The sequence below is a fragment of the Ostrinia nubilalis genome, chromosome 30 (assembly GCF_963855985.1).
Source record: "Ostrinia nubilalis chromosome 30, ilOstNubi1.1, whole genome shotgun sequence".
In the NCBI taxonomy this organism is placed as follows: Eukaryota; Metazoa; Arthropoda; class Insecta; order Lepidoptera; family Crambidae; genus Ostrinia; species Ostrinia nubilalis.
In genome coordinates, this window is record NC_087117.1 from 1,843,722 (window position 1) to 1,866,605 (window position 22,884).

The following is a 22,884-nucleotide window of genomic DNA, read 5'->3' on the forward strand; positions in this document are numbered from 1 at the left end:
GTTGTTGCTAAATATATTTTTTTCTGCGAAAACTAGATGGCGCTGTGTCCATTGTTGGTTTACACTAGCAGCCTTTCCCAAAGTGGGCGATAACCCCCTCTTGTGGGTCCTGACTGAGCTCTCGACTCTTGACTACAAAATATGAGGGTGCTAAAAATATCTATTCTCAAATTAGGCAGTAGTCAAAATAAGTTTGGGAACCCCTGGTTTACACAGGGTGTGGTCAGTGTAACAACCCAAAAAGCTGTCAAATTGGATTTGGCGGGAAAAAGTTATTTTTTTTAATTTGATTAATCATGGCGCGGAAATGGGGCGTTTTAGATAACGTAACTTTTACTAAACAAATAAAACAGCTAAATCAAAGCTATTACTTTATTCATGTAAACAAACTTTATACTTTGCAACAATTAGACATACTTTCTCCAGCCTACCGTTTATCGACTGAAAAACTGAAAACACGTTAATAATATAAATTCATTCAAAAATTACGATTTGCGTATCAACTATACAAAAATATTATTCATAATTATTATTTATATTTACGTAATTCTACATAGTTTGTGATGTTGCCAATTTTTGGCCTAATTTTACAATGTTTTAGGAAAAAAACCGGTTTTGTAAAATATATTAAATACGATATATTTTATAGCACCTACCTATGGTTTTAAGGCACATGTGATTTTTAATAGTGATATAGGATTAAGTATAGGATCATCTTTCATTACCTATCTTATTTCTATTGGCAGTTATATGTAATAGAAATGCGTAGGATATTTTTAGGCTTTGTATAAGTGACTACGAAACAAGCAATTAACATAATGCACGGTTGGCAGAGCCGCCAAACAAAATGTAAAAAAAAAACTATGAACTAGTGATGGATGTACACAGGTTATCAATATTGAAATCGATTAAATTTGTGCATATTCGTTTGCGAAATAATATTAAAGAAGACAGTTAATTTAACTGAATAGAAAAGTAAAATAACAAAACTTATTGAAAACTTTTGATTTTATTATTCGATTACAAATTCAAATTAAAAAATAAAAATAGGAAATCAAAATAGCACGGATACAAATTAGTGTAAAGTTGACTTATTTTTTACAAAATAAAATAGGCATGTAAGTAGTGAATTTTCAATTAATTGAAAAACTAAATAAATAAGTACAAAATGGTAAAATGTATAATTTAATCCAAATCAAATATAGGGCAATATCTTGATATCAAGATAAGTGTTTCAAATTTATTTAATACTACTTTAAATTTTAAATCGGTTATAAGGGTCATTCCACAAAAATATGTCAACTCTTAGTCCGCGCCACATTTCACATGAAATATTTGTTAATATTTTATTCCAAAATTGTTAAATAACAGCTCGCAATCTGCTTTATTCATCACCCATTTATATTTTTTGAAACTATTTTTAAAACATCTTAAATTCCTTTTAAATGACCCAAAACGTCATTCCCTAGGCATGTCCGTACTCCAAAAGTTTGTGTTTTGGAACCCATATTTATAAAAACATCAACTTTATCCTTTGTTTTAATTAACGAATAATCAATTTAAATGTATATTACACCAAATTCTATTAATATTTTGCGGTTTCAATAAACAATAATTTGATTTTCTTTAGTTGAAAAAGAGTCCACAGCTTTTAGCGTCATTCCCTCGCCACGCACTGATTTTATAATTTTGCGCTTTAATATGTATTTAGAGTGAATGACATTTAGTTGAGATTAAAGTACGACACGAAGTTATCCTCAGACCATACTGGCTTTGCGGTAGCAGTTTTTTGAATTAGTGCAAACGTGGCAGTTGTTGCGGAAACATGTGTTGATACAGTCACTTCGTCAGTCCCTAGTTGAGTAGCTTTATTGATTACAATAGGAAATTGTGTATAATTTAATAGTATTTACGTGTGTTTTTTCGGCTATTTTCGGTACATCGTATTAAGCATCTTATAATATAAAGTTAATCTGCATTTCTGTTAAGTTTTACTCCAAATCGTCAGTCCCTAGACCGTCAGGCCCTAGCTTTAAACGGCGCTTGGGACTAAATTACTAGTAAGGGAATGACGTTTTTTATATAGTGATAATAACAAAACAACTACATTAAGTATATTAACTTATCTATAAATGTTAAGGTTATAAGTTTTATACTTTATTAGAAGTCATATAGGAGTAATGTAGTATGAAAAAATTGAAAATTATAATTTCTCCTAAAATAAAGCATAAAGTGACTGGCCCTATTAGACATAACATAATTAAATAATAAACTATAATTTACACTAATAAAGTATTCAAAAGCATCTTAAAAAAGTTACGGACAAAATGACGTCGAAAATATACAGATTTTTATGGAATGACCCATAAATAGTAGTGGACGATTATAAACGTAGTAAAAAAATTCGATTGTGTTATTAAAAATAATCGATTAAAATTATAAGGTTTAGATAATAAACAATAATAGTGACGTTTTATTTTAAATATTATTATTACAATAGAAAGCATCAAAAGAGTTTAGAGATAGCAAATAATCGATTAATTAATTCAAATAAGTTCTCAATTCACAATTGCCCACCACTATCCAAACGTCACACTTTGGCGCGAAAAACAATGTTGCCACATTCAAAACGAAATAAGTACTAATGCGTAAAACCTCTACGTTACACCTAATTGTTAAAAATAGCAACAAATGCTTTATTAAATACTATAAAACTATTAAAATACTATTCTTAAGTAACTAGTATAAAATAACATGCGTTTAATAATTGCGTATATTGAAACAGTTGGCTCACTTCCCTTTTAAGAAGACAGTGTGACCATATTTTGATTTTTTCCTTTTATTTGGAAGACCGTATTGCATTCTGGATATTTTATAGTAGAGTATTGTTATAATCAACACTGGATTTTAAGTATGATAAGTTGGTTTTTTTGTGTTCATGCTGCGCAAACCTATGCTACTTTGTCATAATGGTAAATTAATGTTGCCAACTTTTATTTCTTCTACTATTTCAGTAGTTTCTCTTCCTCTGGGTTGCGGGGCTCTACACTGTTGTTCGGTGTGCACTGTTGAAAAAAAGGATAAATTAAAAATTATCGTTTTAAGATGTTGCAAAAGTACCCACAGTTAATCTTCTTTTGGCGGTCAATTTAGTATTATATAAATGGTTATTTTATAGTTTGTGAAACTTTAAAGTACCTGTATTTTTCTTAACATACAAACCGTCTTCAATATCTTGTTTTAGATTCATCCGTATTCTGTTTATAGCAGCGTGTAATAAAAATATTTTTTAAGCAAACAGACATCTTTATAAGTAGAACCTTTGAGTTAACTGCACACCTAGCGGCCGTGACGTCACAAGTCATATGCATTTCAGCAAAGTGCGCAGTTAGCTCTATCGGGTTGTTATTTTCGTTATGATTATTATAATAATATGATAGTAATAATAATATTTCTTACCTGAGAAGGACGCTCTGTGATCTCACTCAGGCCATCTCCTTCGCGCAACAGCTGTAAAAAGGTAAAATTATTAGAAAGGAGCTACGGGAAGTTACAGAATTTGTCCTAAACAAACTAGGTTGCATCATCTTACTTTATCTATAACAGACGTAAAAACCTGGCACACTCCATACAAAATACCGGTTATGATTATAGTAATGGTTAAATTTTAAGTAAGATAGTGCAACTCAGTACAAAATGGTTGATGGCGGCGTTCCTCAAGTCGAATCAAACTCTGGTTTTAGAGATAATAATTATAGATTTATTCGTAACCACAAATGCGAGGTGACTTCATTCCACACGATAAAATACACGGAACAATGCCGTTGCATTACTTATCGTATACCTATTATATAGTACGCCAAGCGAGTCAGCATAAAATAAACTTTTAAATTTTAAGGTCCAAAGAGAGTTGGCGGAAAGAAGAAAAGGCGCCAAAAGTTAACTGTCAAAATCAGATTGTGATGAATCCAAAATTTCTGCACGCCACACTAACACTGCAAGTAAATTAAAAGCTTGTAAAGCCCGGTCTAAGTATTTGTGTAGGTAGCGATTGAGCGACGGGCGTCCGCAGTGAGTGTGCGAGCGCGACAGCAACATAATTACGCGCGAGCGATAAGGATGGGTAGCTTGGGGTCATTGGACAAAATTCTACGTGGTCACAGACCAGACTATAATAATAATAATGTATATTTACCTTGTCCACTTCAGGTTCAATCTGCTCATTAGTGCCGCCCTTGTTGAGGGCACCCTTCTCCATTAAAGTGGCGCGTTTGGCTGCCAAGTACATGGATCTGTGGAGAAAATTAATAAAATTATAGCAAAAAACTCTTAAGAAAACGCTGATACTTACGCAAGTTTGTGTAGGTACTTGGTAACATGAGACCAATCTGTGATGGGCTATATCGTTTCATCCACGAAGACGCGCCCCACCATTTTTTGGTCGAGGAAAGCGCGGGGTGTGGGAATTTCGATCCGAGCAATCCGAGCGTCATTATTGTAGTGTGCGTGTGCACTCATGGATTATTTAGCGTGTACCGATAACATTCTATGATCTGAGATTCAAACATTAGCGGAAGAATGGTGGGACGCGTCTTCGTTGATGAAACGATCTATACACTCGGTGGTGGTCCGTAAATGAACTAAAGTCGCTGGCATAGCTCGACGGATTAGCAAGCTGAAGTGGCAATGGGCAGGGCACATAGTAATAATAATAATAATAATAATAATAATAAAATGTTTTATTTGACAAAAAGGGCGACATCACATTAAAATTTACACAAATTACAAAAAGAAAAACATGCCCTGCTGTCAAATAGGGGCCCGCTCAGCATTAATCGGGGCACGCCGTGGGAATGCCTCGACACTGATTTTCAGCGGGTCCCTTGACGTTGCTGCGCCCAACCGCCGAAGGAGAAGCACTCCGTAAAGTGCCTGTCCGTCGGCGGGAACACGCAAATAGGAGGGCAGCAAAGGGGGCATACAGGCAGTCAATATTAATGAACATAATAATATAAAACAACACAAAATTAAAAAAAAATAATAACAATTAATCTTACCAGCACTAAAGCTGAGATAAAAAATATACGATAATAACAATAAAAACAACAATAATTTTGCAATCCACGATATATAAGTGTGGCCATGACCATAAGTACCGTGAACGGATCCGATCACGACACGACACCACCCTTGCGTTGCAAAGTCCATTGCCGTCAAAGAAAAAGAAAGGAAAGGAAAAAAAAAAAAAAGTCATAAGATGGTGATTTTTAGAGCACCGTCATTTTAAATAAATAAATTGCAATATTTCTTTGACCGTCGTCAGCCATAACTTCCCTCATACACGTTTTTGTTTTGTGCCACGTAATCACTGTAAATACCAACAAGCAACAATCAAACAGAGGAGGGACGTACTTGTCATGAGGATACTATGGGTGTGGGTTTTGTGGTTGTGATTTCGCTGCGACAAGATGCCGCTTTGGCAGTTCGAAAGATCAGCGACTTTGATGGTAAGCCACGCTCATTTCTCTTTCTCTCTCCACTCCACATTTCACATTTAGCCTCCCTCTAGTCCGTGCGTAAATGGCATGTGTAAGATGAAATGATGCATTGTGCTTTAGTCCTCCAGGTGCAATGATGATTATTATGAGGAAGCAACCACTGTAGCACCAACACACCAAAGCAAGATGGGTCGCCAGGCACCTATGCCGGGACGAGATCAGCCAACCCGCGTACGTGTTACGTGCATACACTGTTGGTAGGTAAACTTCCAGATTTAGATTCTCTGAAAATCCAAAAAATGTTTTTTGACGTGTGTTTTAAATGTGGTTTTCACTTTCAGGGCGCGAATCGGCGGGGGGAGATCGTTCCAGCAACGCGTCGCAGCGAACCTGAAGGAGCCACGGAATGCGACTGTTCGATGCCTAGGTGTGGAGAAAATGTGGGTGCATGCTCGTTTCGAATATTTTCTATGATCATCAGCCCACTCCAACTTATTGTACAGATACTTAGGCTTTGCTGTCAATATAATGCCGAACAACATAGTGGCCAGATGTAACTTCCTGCGCGCCTCCATTTTCATAAGGCCAGCAGCGTTTAAAAAGAACGTACGGAGAACTGACGGCCGATGGGGCAGCAAGGTTCTGGAGTGGAGGCCACATACCGGAAAACGCAGTGTGAGACGTCCACTCACAAGGTGGCAGTCACATGAAGGTAGCAGAAAGGCGCTGGATGCAGGCCGCTACCAACCGCGCGATATGGAAATCATTGAGAGAGGCCTATGTTCAGCAGTGGACGTCCTGTGGCTGATGAAAACGACGCCAGTTGTATTACATACCTCTTAATGGTAAGGTAGTAGAGTTCAGCGATGGCTCGCACGGAGTAGTCGGGCACGAAGGTGTGACGCAGCATGGAGTCCATGTTCAGGTTCTGCAGAGAGCCAAGAGACGAAGGCGCTGGCGCTTCAGCTGTAGACCAAAAAATTATGCATTTAGAAAAACATACAAAGGTAAAAAAGTCTTTGGTCGAGGAGCACCTGGGTGACGCTTGAGACGGGAGCTATGAACGACTGTCCAAATTAGGTTCCGTTTCGGGACTATTCCCACCGCTCGTTCCCACCACTGCAACTCCTGTGTAGCCAGGATCTACAGCTTGACCGCCATAAAAACCCAACCAATGAAGGTCAAGTTTGGCTCGGGGGAAAGTTAAACTGTCATTGGATTCACAACGAAATTAATCAGAAGAACATCATCACGGCTCCGTTTCTTAATTGTTAAGTTATATCGGAATTACAAACCCATATCTAGCTGTCCCCGTTATGGAACACGGCGTACAAGGACAACGGGAGTAGACAAAAAATAAGTGTGTAGTTAATTACACAAATAAGAATAAAAAGAAACAAAAATAAAATGACTAATATAAAAAAGGAATTCATAATTATATAATAGAGATAAATAAGAATAGACAAAAAAAGAAAAGGGGACAAATAAATAAAAAAAGAAAAAGAAAGAAAAGAAACAAGAATAAAAGACGTAGCACACTATCAACGCGCAAAGGGATCGTAACCGTATCGACTCGAGGCGGTCAGTATTATTTGTATAAATTGACTTACCGACGCCGATGTTCTGCGTGAGCGCTTGCACGCCGAAGTACGTAAACGGACCGGACTCGAACACGAGGTTCTCGCGGCCCACCGTCACCTCCACTCGTCCCTCCAGGATCAGGACGAAGTAGTCCACCTGGAGAACAAATAATAAATTCAGAGACTGTCATAACGAATTGTTGGCTGCAGTGGCGTATATGGTGGCAGGACTGGTATGGCCCTCAAAATTTCGTTCGGCTACTTCTTACCGAACGGGTTGGATAATGAGTGGAATTTGTTATCTTCTTTGAATTCTTTGAATTGTTGTTCGTTAGTCTAATTAAAACTCGAGAACGGCTGGGCCGATTGAGCTGATTTTGGTTTTAAAATGTTTGTCGTAGTCCAGGGTAGGTCTAAACGGTGAGCAAATACGCGCGCGATATTGGTTTTTTGTGACAGACAAAATTCCACGCGGGCGAAGCCGCGGGCGGAAAGCTAGTAATAAATAATTAATTACTAAGATAGTTGTATATGGCACTCATTTACTAACCATGTGGATCATTGTATCTTTTTAAATAAATTTTATTGAATTGAATTGAATTGAAAATGGGCTGGGCCCCCGACGGGCCTCAGATGGTATAGTATTAGTTACGCTACTGGTTAGCGGTAAAGTGTAGCGTCATGTATGTAGTAGTTTTGTTTTATTTTATAAAATGCATAGCTGGGCATTAACTCGTTAATCCGTTAATCGTTAATTAACGAAGTTAACATTTCTATTAACGGATTAACTTTTAAGTTAACTTCAAAAAATGTTAACGGACTGGTTTACTTCCGTTAAATTATCCTAAGTCCGTTAATCGTTAATCCAGTACCTACTATTTACCAAAAAGATACAGCAGGCACGCTAAAAAACGCTAGAAAAACGCGTTCTGACAAGTACGTTCGGGCTTCCAGAACTTCCAGAACCCAAAACAGCAGTTTTTGTAACCAGATCCAGATCACTAACAAGTAACGACACTTGTTAGTATGTATGGGTGGGACAACTCTTGCAACTGATTTTAAGACCAGTTTTCCTCAACCGATTGAGCTGGGTATACTTATGTAAGTACGATGACAATCCAATGTTATGGTACCATTGAGCTGGTCTGATGATGGAGTCATGAGGTGGCCATAGGAACTCCTAAATGAAACGGCGGCATCGCATCGAATTTGGGTTCGTTGGATTTGTCTTTTCGAGCACTTTAGTACTAGATAATGTCCAGGGTCCTGATGATGGAGTCAGGAGGTGGCCATAGGAATTCCTAAACGAAACGGTGGAAACTTATCGAGTTTGGGTTTGCTGGATTTGTCTTTTCGAGCACTTTGTTGCTAAATTGTATTGTAATTGAACCAAGGCTCTGAGATTGAGATACTACTAAAAGTGTAAAATAAAATTAAATATTAATAAATAAAAAACTTTTTTAAAAACAAGCTTTTATTCTGAAATGCAGTTGTGCCAAAACGAAAAAAATTATTGTACTTATGCAAGGTTCAAATAATTTCGAAAGCTTGTAGCGCATAAAAGAGGAATAAATTCCATGCGCGATACAAGCTTTCGAAATTATTTAAACCTTGCATACAATTATTTTTTTCGTTTTATTGTCATGTGTTAACGGATTAACGATTAACGTTAACTTGCGTTAAATCTTGAGAAATGTAACGTTTTAACGTTTAACGAAGTTAATTTTTTTATTAACGGTTTAACGATTAACGAAGTTAACTATTTGATTAACGGTGCCCAGCTATGATAAAATGCCAAGTGTAATTTTAATCAAAGCTTAGGTCGAGAACACTCGAGAAGTTAAGCAAATGGAATTGACAACGAATATTAGCAAACATTTGGATACGGCGTGTTTTATTTTTCTTTATTCAGAAAACCACAGCTTTTTATAATAATTAGGTATTATTAATATTATTAAATGATCCGTAATTCAGTTAATTTCAGTCCTAAAAGGACGTCGTACAGTCACATGTAAAAAAAATAGACAAAAAGCACAATTTTGTTTCGTGAAGTGCTCCATCGTGACTAAAAATTCCTGAAATTATGCACAATTTCCCGTCACCCACGCGTCCCTCGAATCGTTTTCAAGAAATCCAGCGTTGCTATTTGCTAAAATTTTCGGCCAAACCTGTATGAGAAAATGTTTCTACAGTCTCATAAAATCATGTCAATGAGGGTTTTCGCGATTGAAAAATCCGCCAGATGGCAATACGTAGACGAGGTCCAAATGCTGCATGATTGGTGGATTTTGACATATCTGTCAATGTCATGTCAAAAATAACCAATCATGCAGCATTTGGACCTCGCGTCTACGTATTGCCATCTGGCGGATTTTTCAATCGCGAAAACCCTCATTGGTTGTATTTTGTCTCCTTACCGGTTTTCCCTCCTGGAAGACGTATCTCTTGGGGTCGTTCCTGTCTTCGTCGCCGCGCAGCTTGATGTGTTGTATCACGTCCTGCTTCAGCAGACGGCGGAGCACCGTCTCTGAGATCAGCTCGGGACGGAACGGGTCCACGCCTGGAAGAGGGATTTAGGGGCTTATGCTGAGGGAATTTAGGTTTAATTTTGTAGTAACTGTCCCTGTTTGTTAGAAAGTCGTCTTTGGTCTAGCGGTCATTAAACGTTGTTAGGTCTTGATAGAGGGATCCTTCAAGGCACTATTCTAGAACTAGTGCTATTCCTACTTGTATGTATTGTACTTTTTGAGTAGGTACTTGATGGTCAATTGTTAAGACTTGTCAGATATTGAGGTGGCCCTCAAAGGCTATAGTCTTGCAAATAGAGACTTCCTCAGGGCACCATATTTGATCCTTACAAGTGGGAGATCCAAGGCACCAACATTTTAGGACCTCGACATTTTCCACTAAACTATTTATAAATGTGAAGTCTCCCAAGGTTCTATTTTGAGACCATTACAAAATGGGGGGTCTTTCAGGGTACTTTCTTAGGACCCTTGCAAAATGGAGAGTGCTCTAAGGCACCGTTTTGGGACCAATGTAAAATGTGGAGTCTCTCAAGGTACTATTTTGGGGGCATTGTAAAATAGGGGGTCCTTCAGGGTAAAATATTAGGACCATTATAAATTGGGAGTTCCTCAGGGCACCATATTTTGGACCCTTGAAACTGAGAATTGCCTCAAGGTACTATTTTGGGACCATTGCAAAATGGACGGTCCCTCAAGGAACTATCTTGGGGCCATTGCAATATGGGGAGTCCTTCAGGGAATCATATTTAGACCCTTGCAACTGAAGAGTGCCTCAAGGCACTATTTTGAGACCATTAGTATTCCTACTTATAATATTAATGTAATGTACTCACTGGTGTTGAGGAACTGGAAGGTAGCCAGCACCAGCTGCGGGGAGACGTGCACCTTCTGATGATGCTGGTGGCCGGCGAAGGCGGCTAAGTCCTGCACCTTATTGGTGGGGCGCGTCAGCCGCTTCTTAGTCCTGTTGTCGCCTGTAAGTAAGGTTAGAAATGAGTTGGATATTTTGTTTGTTTATATTACAAGTTTTTTTCTTCTTGGCTTTTGCAGTTTGAGCAAATCATTAAAAAAAAGTGGAAATATCAACTACCTACCCTTCTACTTTTTCGTGAAAATTGAAGATTTATAATTTATTTTCTAGAATGTAACAGTTGTGCATAAAAACTCATAATTTAGGAGTCAAAATCTAATGTACTGAGAAAAATTGGAGGAAGAAACTCAGCTCCTTATAGGAGATACCATTTACAAGATAGGTAATAAGTACAAACTAGCAGCTACAAGTTAGGCAAGTAACTAAACCACCCGCAAGGTGGACAGACGATCTCATTAGGTTGCTGGAAGGCGCTGCCAACCGACCAATCTGGATATCATTGGGAGAGGCCTATGCTCAGCAGTAGACGTCCTGTGGCTGAAATGATGATGATGAGTCATGTATAGGCTCATTATAACTCACTGAAGACGTCGGACTCGTCCACGATCTCGGCCTGGATCATCTCCTTGATGACGTCCTCCAGGGTGACCAGCCCAGCAAGTTGTTAGTAGAGAAATAGCGAAGAAGCGTAGCGGAGAAACAAATTACTCAGTGCATGCTGGTGGCCTAAACACAGTCCCCAATTTCGCTCCGCATAGTTTCTCCGCTCCGCGCTGTTTCGAAATAACTGTACTCACTTTAGACGTCACAAACTCCGCTCCGCTTCAGTGGAGAGTTGAAAGCGGAGAAGCAGAGAAGTGGAGTGAAGATAATAAAAATGACATAGCTCTGCGTCTAAGAAAAACACAGTCCACAACTCGGCTCCACATACTTTCTCCACTGATGGTAACATAGACACTGGCCTCTATGGCATTCGCAATAGGCGTTACATCCACGTGACTCACTGATGACGTCACAAGCACTGCAGCCTCTGTTGCAATAGCTCCAATTTCTACTCACTGAAGACGTCGGACTCGTCCACGATCTCGGCCTGGATCATCTCCTCGATGACGTCCTCCAGGGTGACCAGCCCAGCAAGTTGTTAGTAGAGAAATTAGCGGAGAAGCGTAGCGGAGAAACAAATTACTCATCGCTTGCTTGTGGCCTAAACACAGTCCCCAATTTCGCTCCGCATAGTTTCTCCGCTCCGCGCTGTTTCGAAATAACTGTACTCACTTTAGACGTCACAAACTCCGCTCCGCTTCAGTGGAGAGTTGAAAGCGGAGAAGCAGAGAAGTGGAGTGAAGATAATAAAAATGACATAGCTCTGCGTCTAAGAAAAACACAGTCCACAACTCGGCTCCACATACTTTCTCCACTGATGGTAACATAGACACTGGCCTCTATGGCATTCGCAATAGGCGTTACATCCACGTGACTCACTGATGACGTCACAAGCACTGCAGCCTCTGTTGCAATAGCTCCAATTTCTACTCACTGAAGACGTCGGACTCGTCCACGATCTCGGCCTGGATCATCTCCTCGATGACGTCCTCCAGGGTGACCAGCCCAGCAAGTTGTTAGTAGAGAAATTAGCGGAGAAGCGTAGCGGAGAAACAAATTACTCATCGCTTGCTTGTGGCCTAAACACAGTCCCCAATTTCGCTCCGCATAGTTTCTCCGCTCCGCGCTGTTTCGAAATAACTGTACTCACTTTAGACGTCACAAACTCCGCTCCGCTTCAGTGGAGAGTTGAAAGCGGAGAAGCAGAGAAGTGGAGTGAAGATAATAAAAATGACATAGCTCTGCGTCTAAGAAAAACACAGTCCACAACTCGGCTCCACATACTTTCTCCACTGATGGTAACATAGACACTGGCCTCTATGGCATTCGCAATAGGCGTTACATCCACGTGACTCACTGATGACGTCACAAGCACTGCAGCCTCTGTTGCAATAGCTCCAATTTCTACTCACTGAAGACGTCGGACTCGTCCACGATCTCGGCCTGGATCATCTCCTCGATGACGTCCTCCAGGGTGACCAGCCCCACGGTCTCGTAGAGCGGGTCCCCGTCGCCTTCTTCGATGCGCTGTACGAATGCCATGTGGCCTTTATGACCTGGAAAGAGAAATCAATGTTAATTAACTTTGAAAAAGTCATAAAGACTCATAAAACTCATTTATCTCTGTAAATAGGCTTTAAAAAAGCACTTTTACACGTCCCAGTATTAACCCTACCCCTGCTTCGGGACAATAAATGGGCCAGTGCTGAGAAGAAGCAGCGCAAGAAACTCAGTCACTATTGTCAGCCTCTTTTTCAAAGGTTTTCAGGTTTTAAAAATACACAGTTATAAATATTTATGCGAGCTAGACAGTTACGCATCCCAAACATTTTTATCTTTTAAATAATCATCGACTTTATAGTAGCCCTTTTTCATGAAGGTACTTACATATTACATTACTTACTATTATTTACATACTTACATTTCATTAAGGCAGAAATTGGTTAAAAAACTAACGCCCATATTCACAAACGATACTTGTTTGCTTAAGTGTAACAGCAATTTGAACGCACAACGTTGAAGAGCTCTGTGATTGGCTCGTGTATCGCCCTGTGCGTCCACGCGCACTGTGAGACCTCATCGTTGTTTGTGAATACGGATGTTACAGTCATTGAAATCGGTAAAAGGGCCACTAGTTTTACTGGGATCAGTTATACAGGATTCTGCAAAACTGGACTGTCGTGTGATGAACACAAAGTTATTGTGTGTTTGAAATTCAAATTCGAACGGATTCGTTTTTTGCGGAACGCTGCAAATGGGATGTCATTTGGCTGAAACGAACGAACGAACTGCAAATGGTATGTTCGTGTGAATAGCATAGATTAATCCTGCAAAAAGCTGTTCTTGAAAAAACGGTATGTCTCCGTGGGAACAAGCTAGGGTATGCAAAACCGAAAGTTTATCAAAAACCGATTTTTTTTTCGGTTTCCAAGAAAAAAAACCGGTTTTCGGTTTTTAATCGGTTATTATCGTTCTATTTTTTTTTCAATCAACTAGTAGTTACATACAGCGATTTGTTACGTCCTGTCCGTTTTGTGTTAGATTACATTATTTAAGAGAGGGTTATGTCGAATATCCATGTTGCGCCCTACCCAGTTTCAGTTGGGAGCTCAATTCTCGAGATTGTTGACAAGTATGTCTACCTCGGACAAACGATCCAGCTAGGTAGGTCCAATTTCGAGAAGGAGGTCAATCGTCGAATCCAACTCGGCTGGGCAGCGTTCGGGAAGCTACGTAACATCTTTTCGTCCAAAATACTGAAGACGAAAGTCTACAATCAATGTGTGTTACCAGTGATAACCTATGGCTCGGAAACGTGGCCTCTCACTATAGGCCTTATACAGAAGCTCAAAGTTGCACAGCGTGCTATGGAGAGGGCTATGCTTGGTGTTTCTTTGCGAGATCGAATCAGAAATGAGGAAATCCGTAAACGAACTAAAGTCGCTGACATAGCCCGACGGATTAGCAAGCTGAAGTGGCAATGGGCAGGGCACATAGTGCGCAGAACTGACGGCCGATGGGGCAGCAAGGTTCTGGAATGGAGGCCGCGTACCGGAAGGCGCAGCGTGGGACGTCCACCTACAAGGTGGACCGACGACATCGTAAGGGTAGCAGGGAAGCGCTGGATGCAGGCCGCTACCAATCGATCAACGTGGAAAGCATTAGGGGAGGCCTATGTTCAGCAGTGGACGTCCTATGGCTGACATGATGATGATGATGAAGAGAGGGTTATAACAGTTTTGATAAATTTAGCTTATTCATTAGGCATTATAGGCACATAATGCATAATGAATAAGCTAAATTTAACTCAAGGGATGGTAGTTTATCTCCATTGTACGTAATAATTGTCAACGAATACGTTTTTAAAATTCATTACTCTGTCGGTTTAGTATTTTGTTAATTACCACCATGTACGTAATGTACATCAAAAACGTATTTGTATACAATTACTATTGATATAAGCAATATCTTAAATTAAAAAGTATAATAAAATGTAAAAAGCTTTATTTGTGAACGTTAGGTGATTACGATTGATATTTTAAGCAATATCTTAAATTAAAAAGTAGAATAAAATGTAAAAAGCTTTATTTGTGAACGTTAGGTGGTATTTCTGACAAATTTCAATACACTAAGTATTACAGTAATAAGCTTCAGCAGATATCGCAAATAAATGAGATTCAATGTTCAAAACAATTCAGAAATAAAAACTGTTCAATTCACTCACACATAGGTTAATTATTCACTGCAATAATCACCAACTATCTGAATCGCGGGGTGGGTCATGTCAGGTGGCGGACGCCGGCGGTACGAGTCTTAAATAATTATCGGGGATTCCCCGTTCAAAGGTAAACGACGGAGTAACCAAGTGACAATGTTGCCAAGTTATAAATTGTAAAATAACCAAATATTCGTCAAATATCAAAATACCCAGGTTATATTATAATAAAATGATATTGCTTATTTAAGGAATTTGTTACATGTATACAGATAGAAAAACCGATTTAAATCCGGGTTTCGATTTTTAAAACCGGTTTTAGAATTCGTCGAAAAAGGGCGGTTTTTCCGATTTTTCGGTTTCCGATTAACCGGTTTTGCATTCCCTAGAACAAGCCCTAACGTGGTGTTGAAAACCGTATCGAAGGCTTTACTCTATTCTTGTACACAGATTCATATTTTTTTTGTAGGAAGTATCCTACGACTACAAAGAATGCTGATCACAACTTTATTTAGATGACGAAGACTACACACTGCTTCAGATGAAGCCTTAACCTTGATTGGTCGAGAACATACTAATTTGAATTGAAGCATGAATCGTATCGTGATTTCATTGTTTTCAGAATTTATGAATGGCATTTTTTCATTCCAAGTTTTAAGAAGGCTAATAATATAAAGTTTGTTTTACGATTCTAGTTAAACGTGTTACTTCTGAAATTACGCACTGATATGCCGATTGCTAGTCTACAACGTACGACATAAAAAAAAACATTGTCATATTATTCCCTTTTAATAGTTGCGATATTACTAAAATAATTTATGTGTACTGTTGGCGTCTGTCTGTACACTTTCGATTTCAGCGAAATCAAATCTACAACTAAGTAGGTAACCTAATGTAACATCGACTACAGAACAAAATGGCATTTCCAGGTTCTTTACGTTTGATTCTGAAGAAAACTGCTTTCTATTGAATAACGGGACCATTCCCACCTCTCGTTCCAAACGCTGCAACTCATGTGTAGCCAGGATCTACAGCTTTTTAATTAAAAGCAAATACAGCGAAATTTTAGCATATTCTTCATAATTTATAGCATCATCCACCGCGAAACGCTATCAAAAATTGGCACTAATCTGCAATAAAAATCCAGCCAGATATAATCCAACTGACTGTGTGTACGTCACTTGAACTGTTGCCAGAACGGCCAGACGGTGTGTAGGGTTCCCAAGTTTTTATGCAAAAAAAGTTGTACCTACAAAAATAAACTTGTCAAGAAACAGAGGTGGAATTGTGTAAAGCAATCGTAATCATTTGACAGTTCATAACGTACGATTATTCTTCTGTCAAACGCTTTGTTTAACTGACTTTATCTCTTCCCGTGGATATCGTAAGGGAAGAAATATGCGAACATCAAGCTTCTCCAAGCCATTTGACCAGCGTGGGGAAGTGTAGGCCAAGTCATTAAATTTTGTTTGCTTCTAGTTGATAATTAGAAATACCTACAATCTACATCATAAGACTGAAAAGTTCGCCTACGTTATTTTCAGTTTGACCCTAAGGTTGACTGGAGGAGAATGCCGTCTTGTGTATAGTGTTATGATGTACATAACACTATACATAAGGTGGACTTAAGTTCTAAATAAATAAATAAGCGTCTGCTACTGTAAGTTTAGTTTTGTAAAGTACCTACTTACATCAAAAAGAGTTGAGACTTTTATATCGACAACTCCATGTTTTTACGTTTTGCGTGGGAACAACTTACTTATAAAAAAAATGTTTTTATATTGAAAAAAGATTTTAGTTTTCCTTTAAAGAATAGTTTCAGGGTAAAAAGGGACTCTACTCTTTTCAACCGACTTCAAAAAAGGAGGAGGTTCTCAATTCGACCCGTATGTTTTTTTTTTTTTTTCTATGTTTGTTACGCGATAACTCCGCCAATTATGAACCGATTTGAACAAATCTTTTTTCGGCGTATAGGTAATACCTCAAGGGTGGTCCCATTTAAATTTAATAATAAAAAAAACAACCCCCAAGGGTGGAAAATTGGGGATGAACTTTTTTATACGCAATATCTCCGCCGATTATAAACCAATTTGAACGATTATTTTTTTGTTGAATAGGTATTATCAAAAGGGTGGTTTCATGCGAATTTGAAGAAAATATTTCACCCCCAAGGGTGGAAAATTGGGGATGAACTTTTTTATACGCAATATCTCCGCCGATTACGAACCAATTTTTTTTGGTCTCAGTGTACTGCCTACCTTCAGTGGTAACATCAAGGTAATAATTAGTTAACTAAAAAGCAAGAAATAAGTAAAATTTTATAAAAAAAAATAAAACCGACTCCAAAAAACCTACACTAAAACGTAGAAAAATAATTACTAATTACCTACTTATTTATTAGGACGAATTATTAATATTTATGTAGTGTAGGTATACCATGATTGATACTTTTGGAGTCGGTGCAGGCAAACTTTACATGTTTCATAATCTTGGCACCGACTCCAGAAGTATCAATCATGGTATACCTACACTACATAAATATTAATAATTCGTCCTAATAAATAAGTAGGTAATTAGTAATTATTTTTCTACGTTTTAGTGTAGGTTTTTTGGAGTCGGTTTTATTTTTTTTTATAAAATTTTACTTATTAACAGTAAAGTTGGAAACCCTAGCCGTGTGTGTCTAATTTTTGCATGATTCACGGCCGCCCAGACTAATTTACGAGGGCGTGCACGTGCTTCGAGCGTTTGAAGATTTTTAGAGATACGCGCAAACATGTTTGACAGAGCGCCATTTAGCGCCAACCAAAGATTTCTAGAGTCGGAACTATTCCCACCTCTCGTTCCCACCACTGCAACTCCTGTGTAGCCAGGATCTACAGCTTGACCGCCAATAACCCAACCAGTGAAGGCCAAGTTTGTCCCGGGGGAAAGTTAAACTGTCATTGGACCCGCAACGAAATTAATCAGAAGAACATAGGAGGAGTTCGAAATTAAGGTTCGACTTCCCTCCATTGCAAAGCGGATGACAGGTGACAAAGGTCAGCGTCAAATAGTTCGTGACACTCGAAGTGGCCAAAAAGTTGCTAACACAACCTTATGAGGGCTATCGTTTTTATACTTAACAGTTGGCACCCCTGGCGATTGACAGGACCTTACTCTACAGTCATCTTGATGAGTGCAAATGCGATAGTCCTCCTACCACTTTAGCGCTCACAAGTTGGCGCCACTGTCTTCGCTACTAGCAAGTGACAGGACCTTACTCTACAGTGGCGCTAACTGGTGAGCGCTAAAACGATAGCCCTCATTGTAACAATGACGTGTTGCAAACTTATTGGCTACTTTAGGTGTCACGAACTATTTGACGCTGACTTTTACAGTCAAAAAACACATCAGATTGTAAATTTTTGTTGCAAAGTAGCACTAGGTTTAGACAGGGTTAAATTCCTGGCAGTTCAGAGTTCAGACTTACAGCGAGAATTCTCTCTCCACTGGTCTTACAGTCTTTCATAAGGTTACTTAAATCTTTGTTTTGTCCCTTGTCATCCGCTTTGCACTGGAGAAGTCGAACCTTAACTTCGAACTCCTCTTAAGTTCTTCTGATTAATTTCGTTGCGGGTCCAATGACAGTTTGACTTTCCCTCGGGACAAACTTGACCTTCACTAGTTGGGTTATTATTGGCGGTCAAGCTGTAGATCCTGGCTACACAGGAGTTGCAGCGGTGGGAAAGAGAGGTGGAAATAGTCCCGTAGCCATTGCAGTCGTCCATAGCTTTCGCATATTTAGTCCAGCGTCAAAACTTTAATGACTTGACTTAGTTAATCGCTTTCTCGACCAACGTCTATAAAGGCCTTAACCGCCTACATTGTTATCACCTTTCAAGATGGACGCCAAATATAAACGTTATTTATGTTTGCAATATAATCTTTTGGCAACTTATCAAAGAGGGAAAGTGAGCTAAAATTATTTATTACAATATTACTTTAATGCTTCAGTATTATTAGAAATGCTTTAGTATTTAGATTATCACGTGCGAAAACTTACTAAGAGCGAAAGTCGAACTGAGAGTCGATTTTGCATAAAATAAAGCTTTTTTGTGCTAGTAATTAGCAAGCATTACTGTATAACGAATTATGACTCTATAGTAGGTAATCATGATGTCAATATTACTGTCATTCCTTCATTACTTCAATGTGATTATACCTACTGATGGTATCTGGTCCACTTTTATTGTCGAAATCAATTTAGTTCAAGCCCAGATTATACAGGTCAAATTCCAGGCATCTAAAATTAGTTTTGCTGGAATAAATCTGAAGATCTGGAACTGTAACATTCATATCTCCATCTTTATAATTACGCTGACCTATTTCTCGTGTAAAATATGATTTTCTTTAGTTAAAAATACTTGAAACAAGGTCAGAGTTCGGCCTTGTTGGTTACTGATGTTCTTGGGACTGTAGGCAAATAATAAACTGCATGTATGCGTGTTTTTTAGTAAAACCACATTTTAGTCACTTCCAATTATCAGTGCTGATTTATCGCGTTCTTTCATAGTCGTGAAGATTGTCTGTTATCATTCACTCTTAAACCACAGAACCGTCTTTGAAAATAAGCTGCTTGAAAGTTAGAACAATCTACTTTCTGTGTCTATCGAATGAAGCAAAAATATATTTTTTTTGGGATTTTGAGAAATAACAAAAGTAAACAACAAAATTCAGCATTATTGTCGCATGTGCAAAGTTGTTTGTCGAGAGAGTCGTGAGGACATACAAAAAGTCGGGAGAATCCCTTCAAATACCGACCATCTGGCACCCTCTATCATACTATGGTTGTTTTTGATGCACTCACCTTCCTTGAATTGCTTCAACATGACATCCAGCGTAACATCCTCAAATACGAAGTTGCACGGGTTCTGGTAGTACTGGCAGAGAGTGCGCAGCGGCGTGTTGTCGTCGGGGTCCACGAACGCCAGGTCCTTGATGAACAGGACAGTGACGATGTTGCCGCGGCTTCCATCGTACACCGGGATGCGGGAGTAACCTGCGGACGACGGAATGGGTGAAGCGAGTGTTTTAACGCGATCACGATACGCTCTTGGCTCTTGCCTATGAACGACACCTAATATTATCATGTCATATTGGGTGACATTGACCTTGATTCTAGCAGGTCGCGTGATTGGTGTAAGTAGATAATATTATTTTGCTTTACGTGGCATCATTATTAGCATTGTACTTTACACAGTGTATAAGTGTTTCGAGAATAATAATTATGTTTACTAAGTTATGAATTCATCTACATGAATATTCACGGAGGAAAAGTTAAAAACGTAGCATTTGTAGTGAGTTCCATTTTTAGGAAATAGGTACTATAGGCCACAGTTCCAGCACTTCCAGCCGTTATTTCCGGTCATGTCGTCTCGTTCTATCGCAAAGAATCATCATTTGTTGGGAGCGAGAGAAAAAACAAAAATAGGTAGCTGGAACTGTGGCCCACTGTATGTACAATGTAACTTATATAACGTATTAAAATGACATAAGCTATCGACAAGTCACGTGGTCAGTATCAGCGCCGTCTAGTGGTGCGTACTTAAAAATACGTGCCTACGTCAAAGTCTACACTCCATGGGGATCGGGAGTGTAGACAAAATCTTCTACTAACCTGGTAATTTCTTCCAGATTCACTCCATGATTTGTGTAGGGCAAGTCCTTCAATCCTTCATGCTAAATAATTATTTAATGACCTGATGATAATGATTTTAATCTTTTATAACTTACCCGACTTGACGATCTCGCTCATAGTCTCAAAATCGAGGACGCTGTTCATGGGCAGCATGAAGCAGTCCTTCAGTTTGGTCATGACATCCTTCACGGTCTTCTTCCGAAGGTCCAGGGCTCCGGAGATGATGTTCACTTCCTCTTTGTCCAGGTCATTCACGTGGTTCGTCACCTGCGGAAGGAGTGAACGAATGAGTGAACGGTTAATTTGAACTTCGAACTTAGAATAAAACAGGGAAGATACGGCATGTGCTATGGAAAAAAATCTCTGACAAAATGGCGAATGTCAGTGTCAGTCAAAGTCAAAGCTTTTATTTAGTTCTTAGGACCTTGCCAGGGCGCTTATAGACGTTCCAAATAGCTTGCCCTACCACCACTTCAGGAGAACATTATGGGCTGGTGCTGAGGTGTGGCGGAAGAAACTCAGTCACCTTTATCAGTGAGTGGAAATTGAGTTTTATTGTATTACATAAATGAAAAGTGATGCCGTGAACTTTGTTTTTAGCTTATGAATTTATTGTTACTCTTGTTAAAAATACAAGAAGGCTCTGCGCGTTTAATGTGTAGGTTACCGATGACATCTGTCAAAAATGATGTCTTAGGTAGGACTTCATTTGAGCGTGATACTTTCTAGATGTCTAACACTGTGGGTCTAGACAAAGTGCAAATTATAATTGCAAACCAGTCGAAAAGTGGTCGAAACGCCCCTTTTTTGTATGGAGTTTTGACGGATTCGATTTTCGATTCGATCAAAAAGTGCGTTTTGTCTAGGGGGGCTGAACCGTCCCAGGTATGACATTGTCATGAAGGCAATACTATCAACTGGGTTGTTAGTTCCGATTTTTGCCACTTGACTTTTCAGAATCGTGGGACATTCAATTGAGTATGTCAGACCGATGACATCTGTCAAAAATGATCATGAATGCCCTAGGACTTCATTTGAGACAATTTTTAAGCCGTATCTTCGCTTTTTGTTTTAATCTAAGACCTCGAACGAATGAGTGAAAAGATACTTGACGATACTTGTCATTACATGCGGCGTTGTTGTTTACCTGAAACTGAATGATGAACGGTTGGGTTATTGACAATTGAGTGAATGGTGCAAGTCGGTCAGTTCGGTCTTTTGGCGGGAACAGACTCGTGCCAAGATATTTGTAAAGGTCATAGCAGACTTATCAACAAGGGATCAACGCCGTATCGCCTTTCGTGCGCTGTCAATCGCGAGGCGAGAAGTTTACCTTGTTACGGTGCGGTTAAGTGTGCAGTTTCATACAAAGACTGACCACCTAGAGTTGATACGAGTCGATACGGTTATAAGTGTGCTACGTCCTTAATACTGACAGTGTGGTAATGAGGGCTATCGTTTTTATACTTAACAGTTGGCACCCCTGGCGATTGACAGGACCTTACTCTACAGTGGCGCCATCTTGATGAGTGCAAATGGGATAGTCCTCCTACCACTTTAGCGCTCACAAGTTGGCGCCACTGTCTTCGCTACTAGCAAGTGACAGGACCTTACTCTACAGTGGCGCTAACTGGTGAGAGCTAAAACGATAGCCCTCATTAGAATGAAGGAATGACAGTTACAGCGCGACAAAGTTATTTTGTATGCGGGGAGATTGTGAATATCACTAACGAAGGAACAAAGGAAGGAATGACAGCAACATCGGAGAAAGGAATGACTGTAATATTAATGTCAATAATACTGATATATTAAGTAGTGTTTTTTGGAGGTCATTAATTTATAATTTTAGTACATTTTCACAAACATCTTGACACGTCGTGTATGTGACTAGCATAATGAAATTATTTGTTAAAAGCCTATGATTTTATGGGTGAGTTTGATGTTCCTTTTTGTTAGTTTTAAATTCAAATTCTTTGTTAGTATGCAGGCCCTTTCCAGGGCACATAAACACGACCCAAATATAGCTTGCCCTACCACCACTTCGGGACAACATATTTTATGGGCTGGTGCTGAGAAGAAGTGGCAGAAGAAACTCAGGGAGAGTTTCTTTGATACACATTTTAAAGTGAAATAATCATCACAGTTTTAAAGAGTCACCTTGTGCCAAATTTAAATCGTCATCTTTTTATGAGTCATTGAATCTTTTTACGAGTTTTATTTAAGTAAAAATAATCTTGTTATTTTCATATTTGGCACAGTTAGTAAAGATACGCTAAAAACTGCCAATGGGCTAGTTAAAACCACCCTAGTCAATTGACGTCCTTTTAATGAGCTGTCAAAATGCAGTCTTCCATAGATGTTACGGCAAAGACAGGATGTGACGTCACTTTTTCGCCAACTCAATTGACT

General features: G+C 39.0%; 1 protein-coding gene and 1 long non-coding RNA gene across 2 annotated transcripts in view; one reads left to right on the forward strand and one right to left on the reverse strand.

Annotated features, from left to right (window-relative positions):
* Positions 1–358: 358 nt before the first annotated feature.
* The window catches only part of LOC135086142 (unextended protein-like), a 49,415-nt gene continuing 26,889 nt past the window's right edge, over positions 359–22,884 (reverse strand). The window contains exons 5-14 of the mRNA XM_063980945.1: positions 20,571–20,742; positions 19,645–19,836; positions 12,493–12,636; positions 10,440–10,580; positions 9,496–9,638; positions 7,109–7,235; positions 6,335–6,464; positions 4,196–4,292; positions 3,460–3,510; positions 359–3,065 (exon numbers count right to left, since the gene is read on the reverse strand). Of these exons, the coding sequence (XP_063837015.1) occupies positions 3,006–3,065; positions 3,460–3,510; positions 4,196–4,292; positions 6,335–6,464; positions 7,109–7,235; positions 9,496–9,638; positions 10,440–10,580; positions 12,493–12,636; positions 19,645–19,836; positions 20,571–20,742 (1,257 nt within the window). The 3' untranslated portion in view covers positions 359–3,005. The remainder of the gene's footprint in view (positions 3,066–3,459; positions 3,511–4,195; positions 4,293–6,334; positions 6,465–7,108; positions 7,236–9,495; positions 9,639–10,439; positions 10,581–12,492; positions 12,637–19,644; positions 19,837–20,570; positions 20,743–22,884) is intronic.
* Positions 5,084–6,095, forward strand: LOC135086018 (uncharacterized). Its single transcript, XR_010260264.1, has 3 exons — positions 5,084–5,507; positions 5,619–5,755; positions 5,840–6,095. It is a non-coding gene; the product is annotated as an uncharacterized LOC135086018 (long non-coding RNA).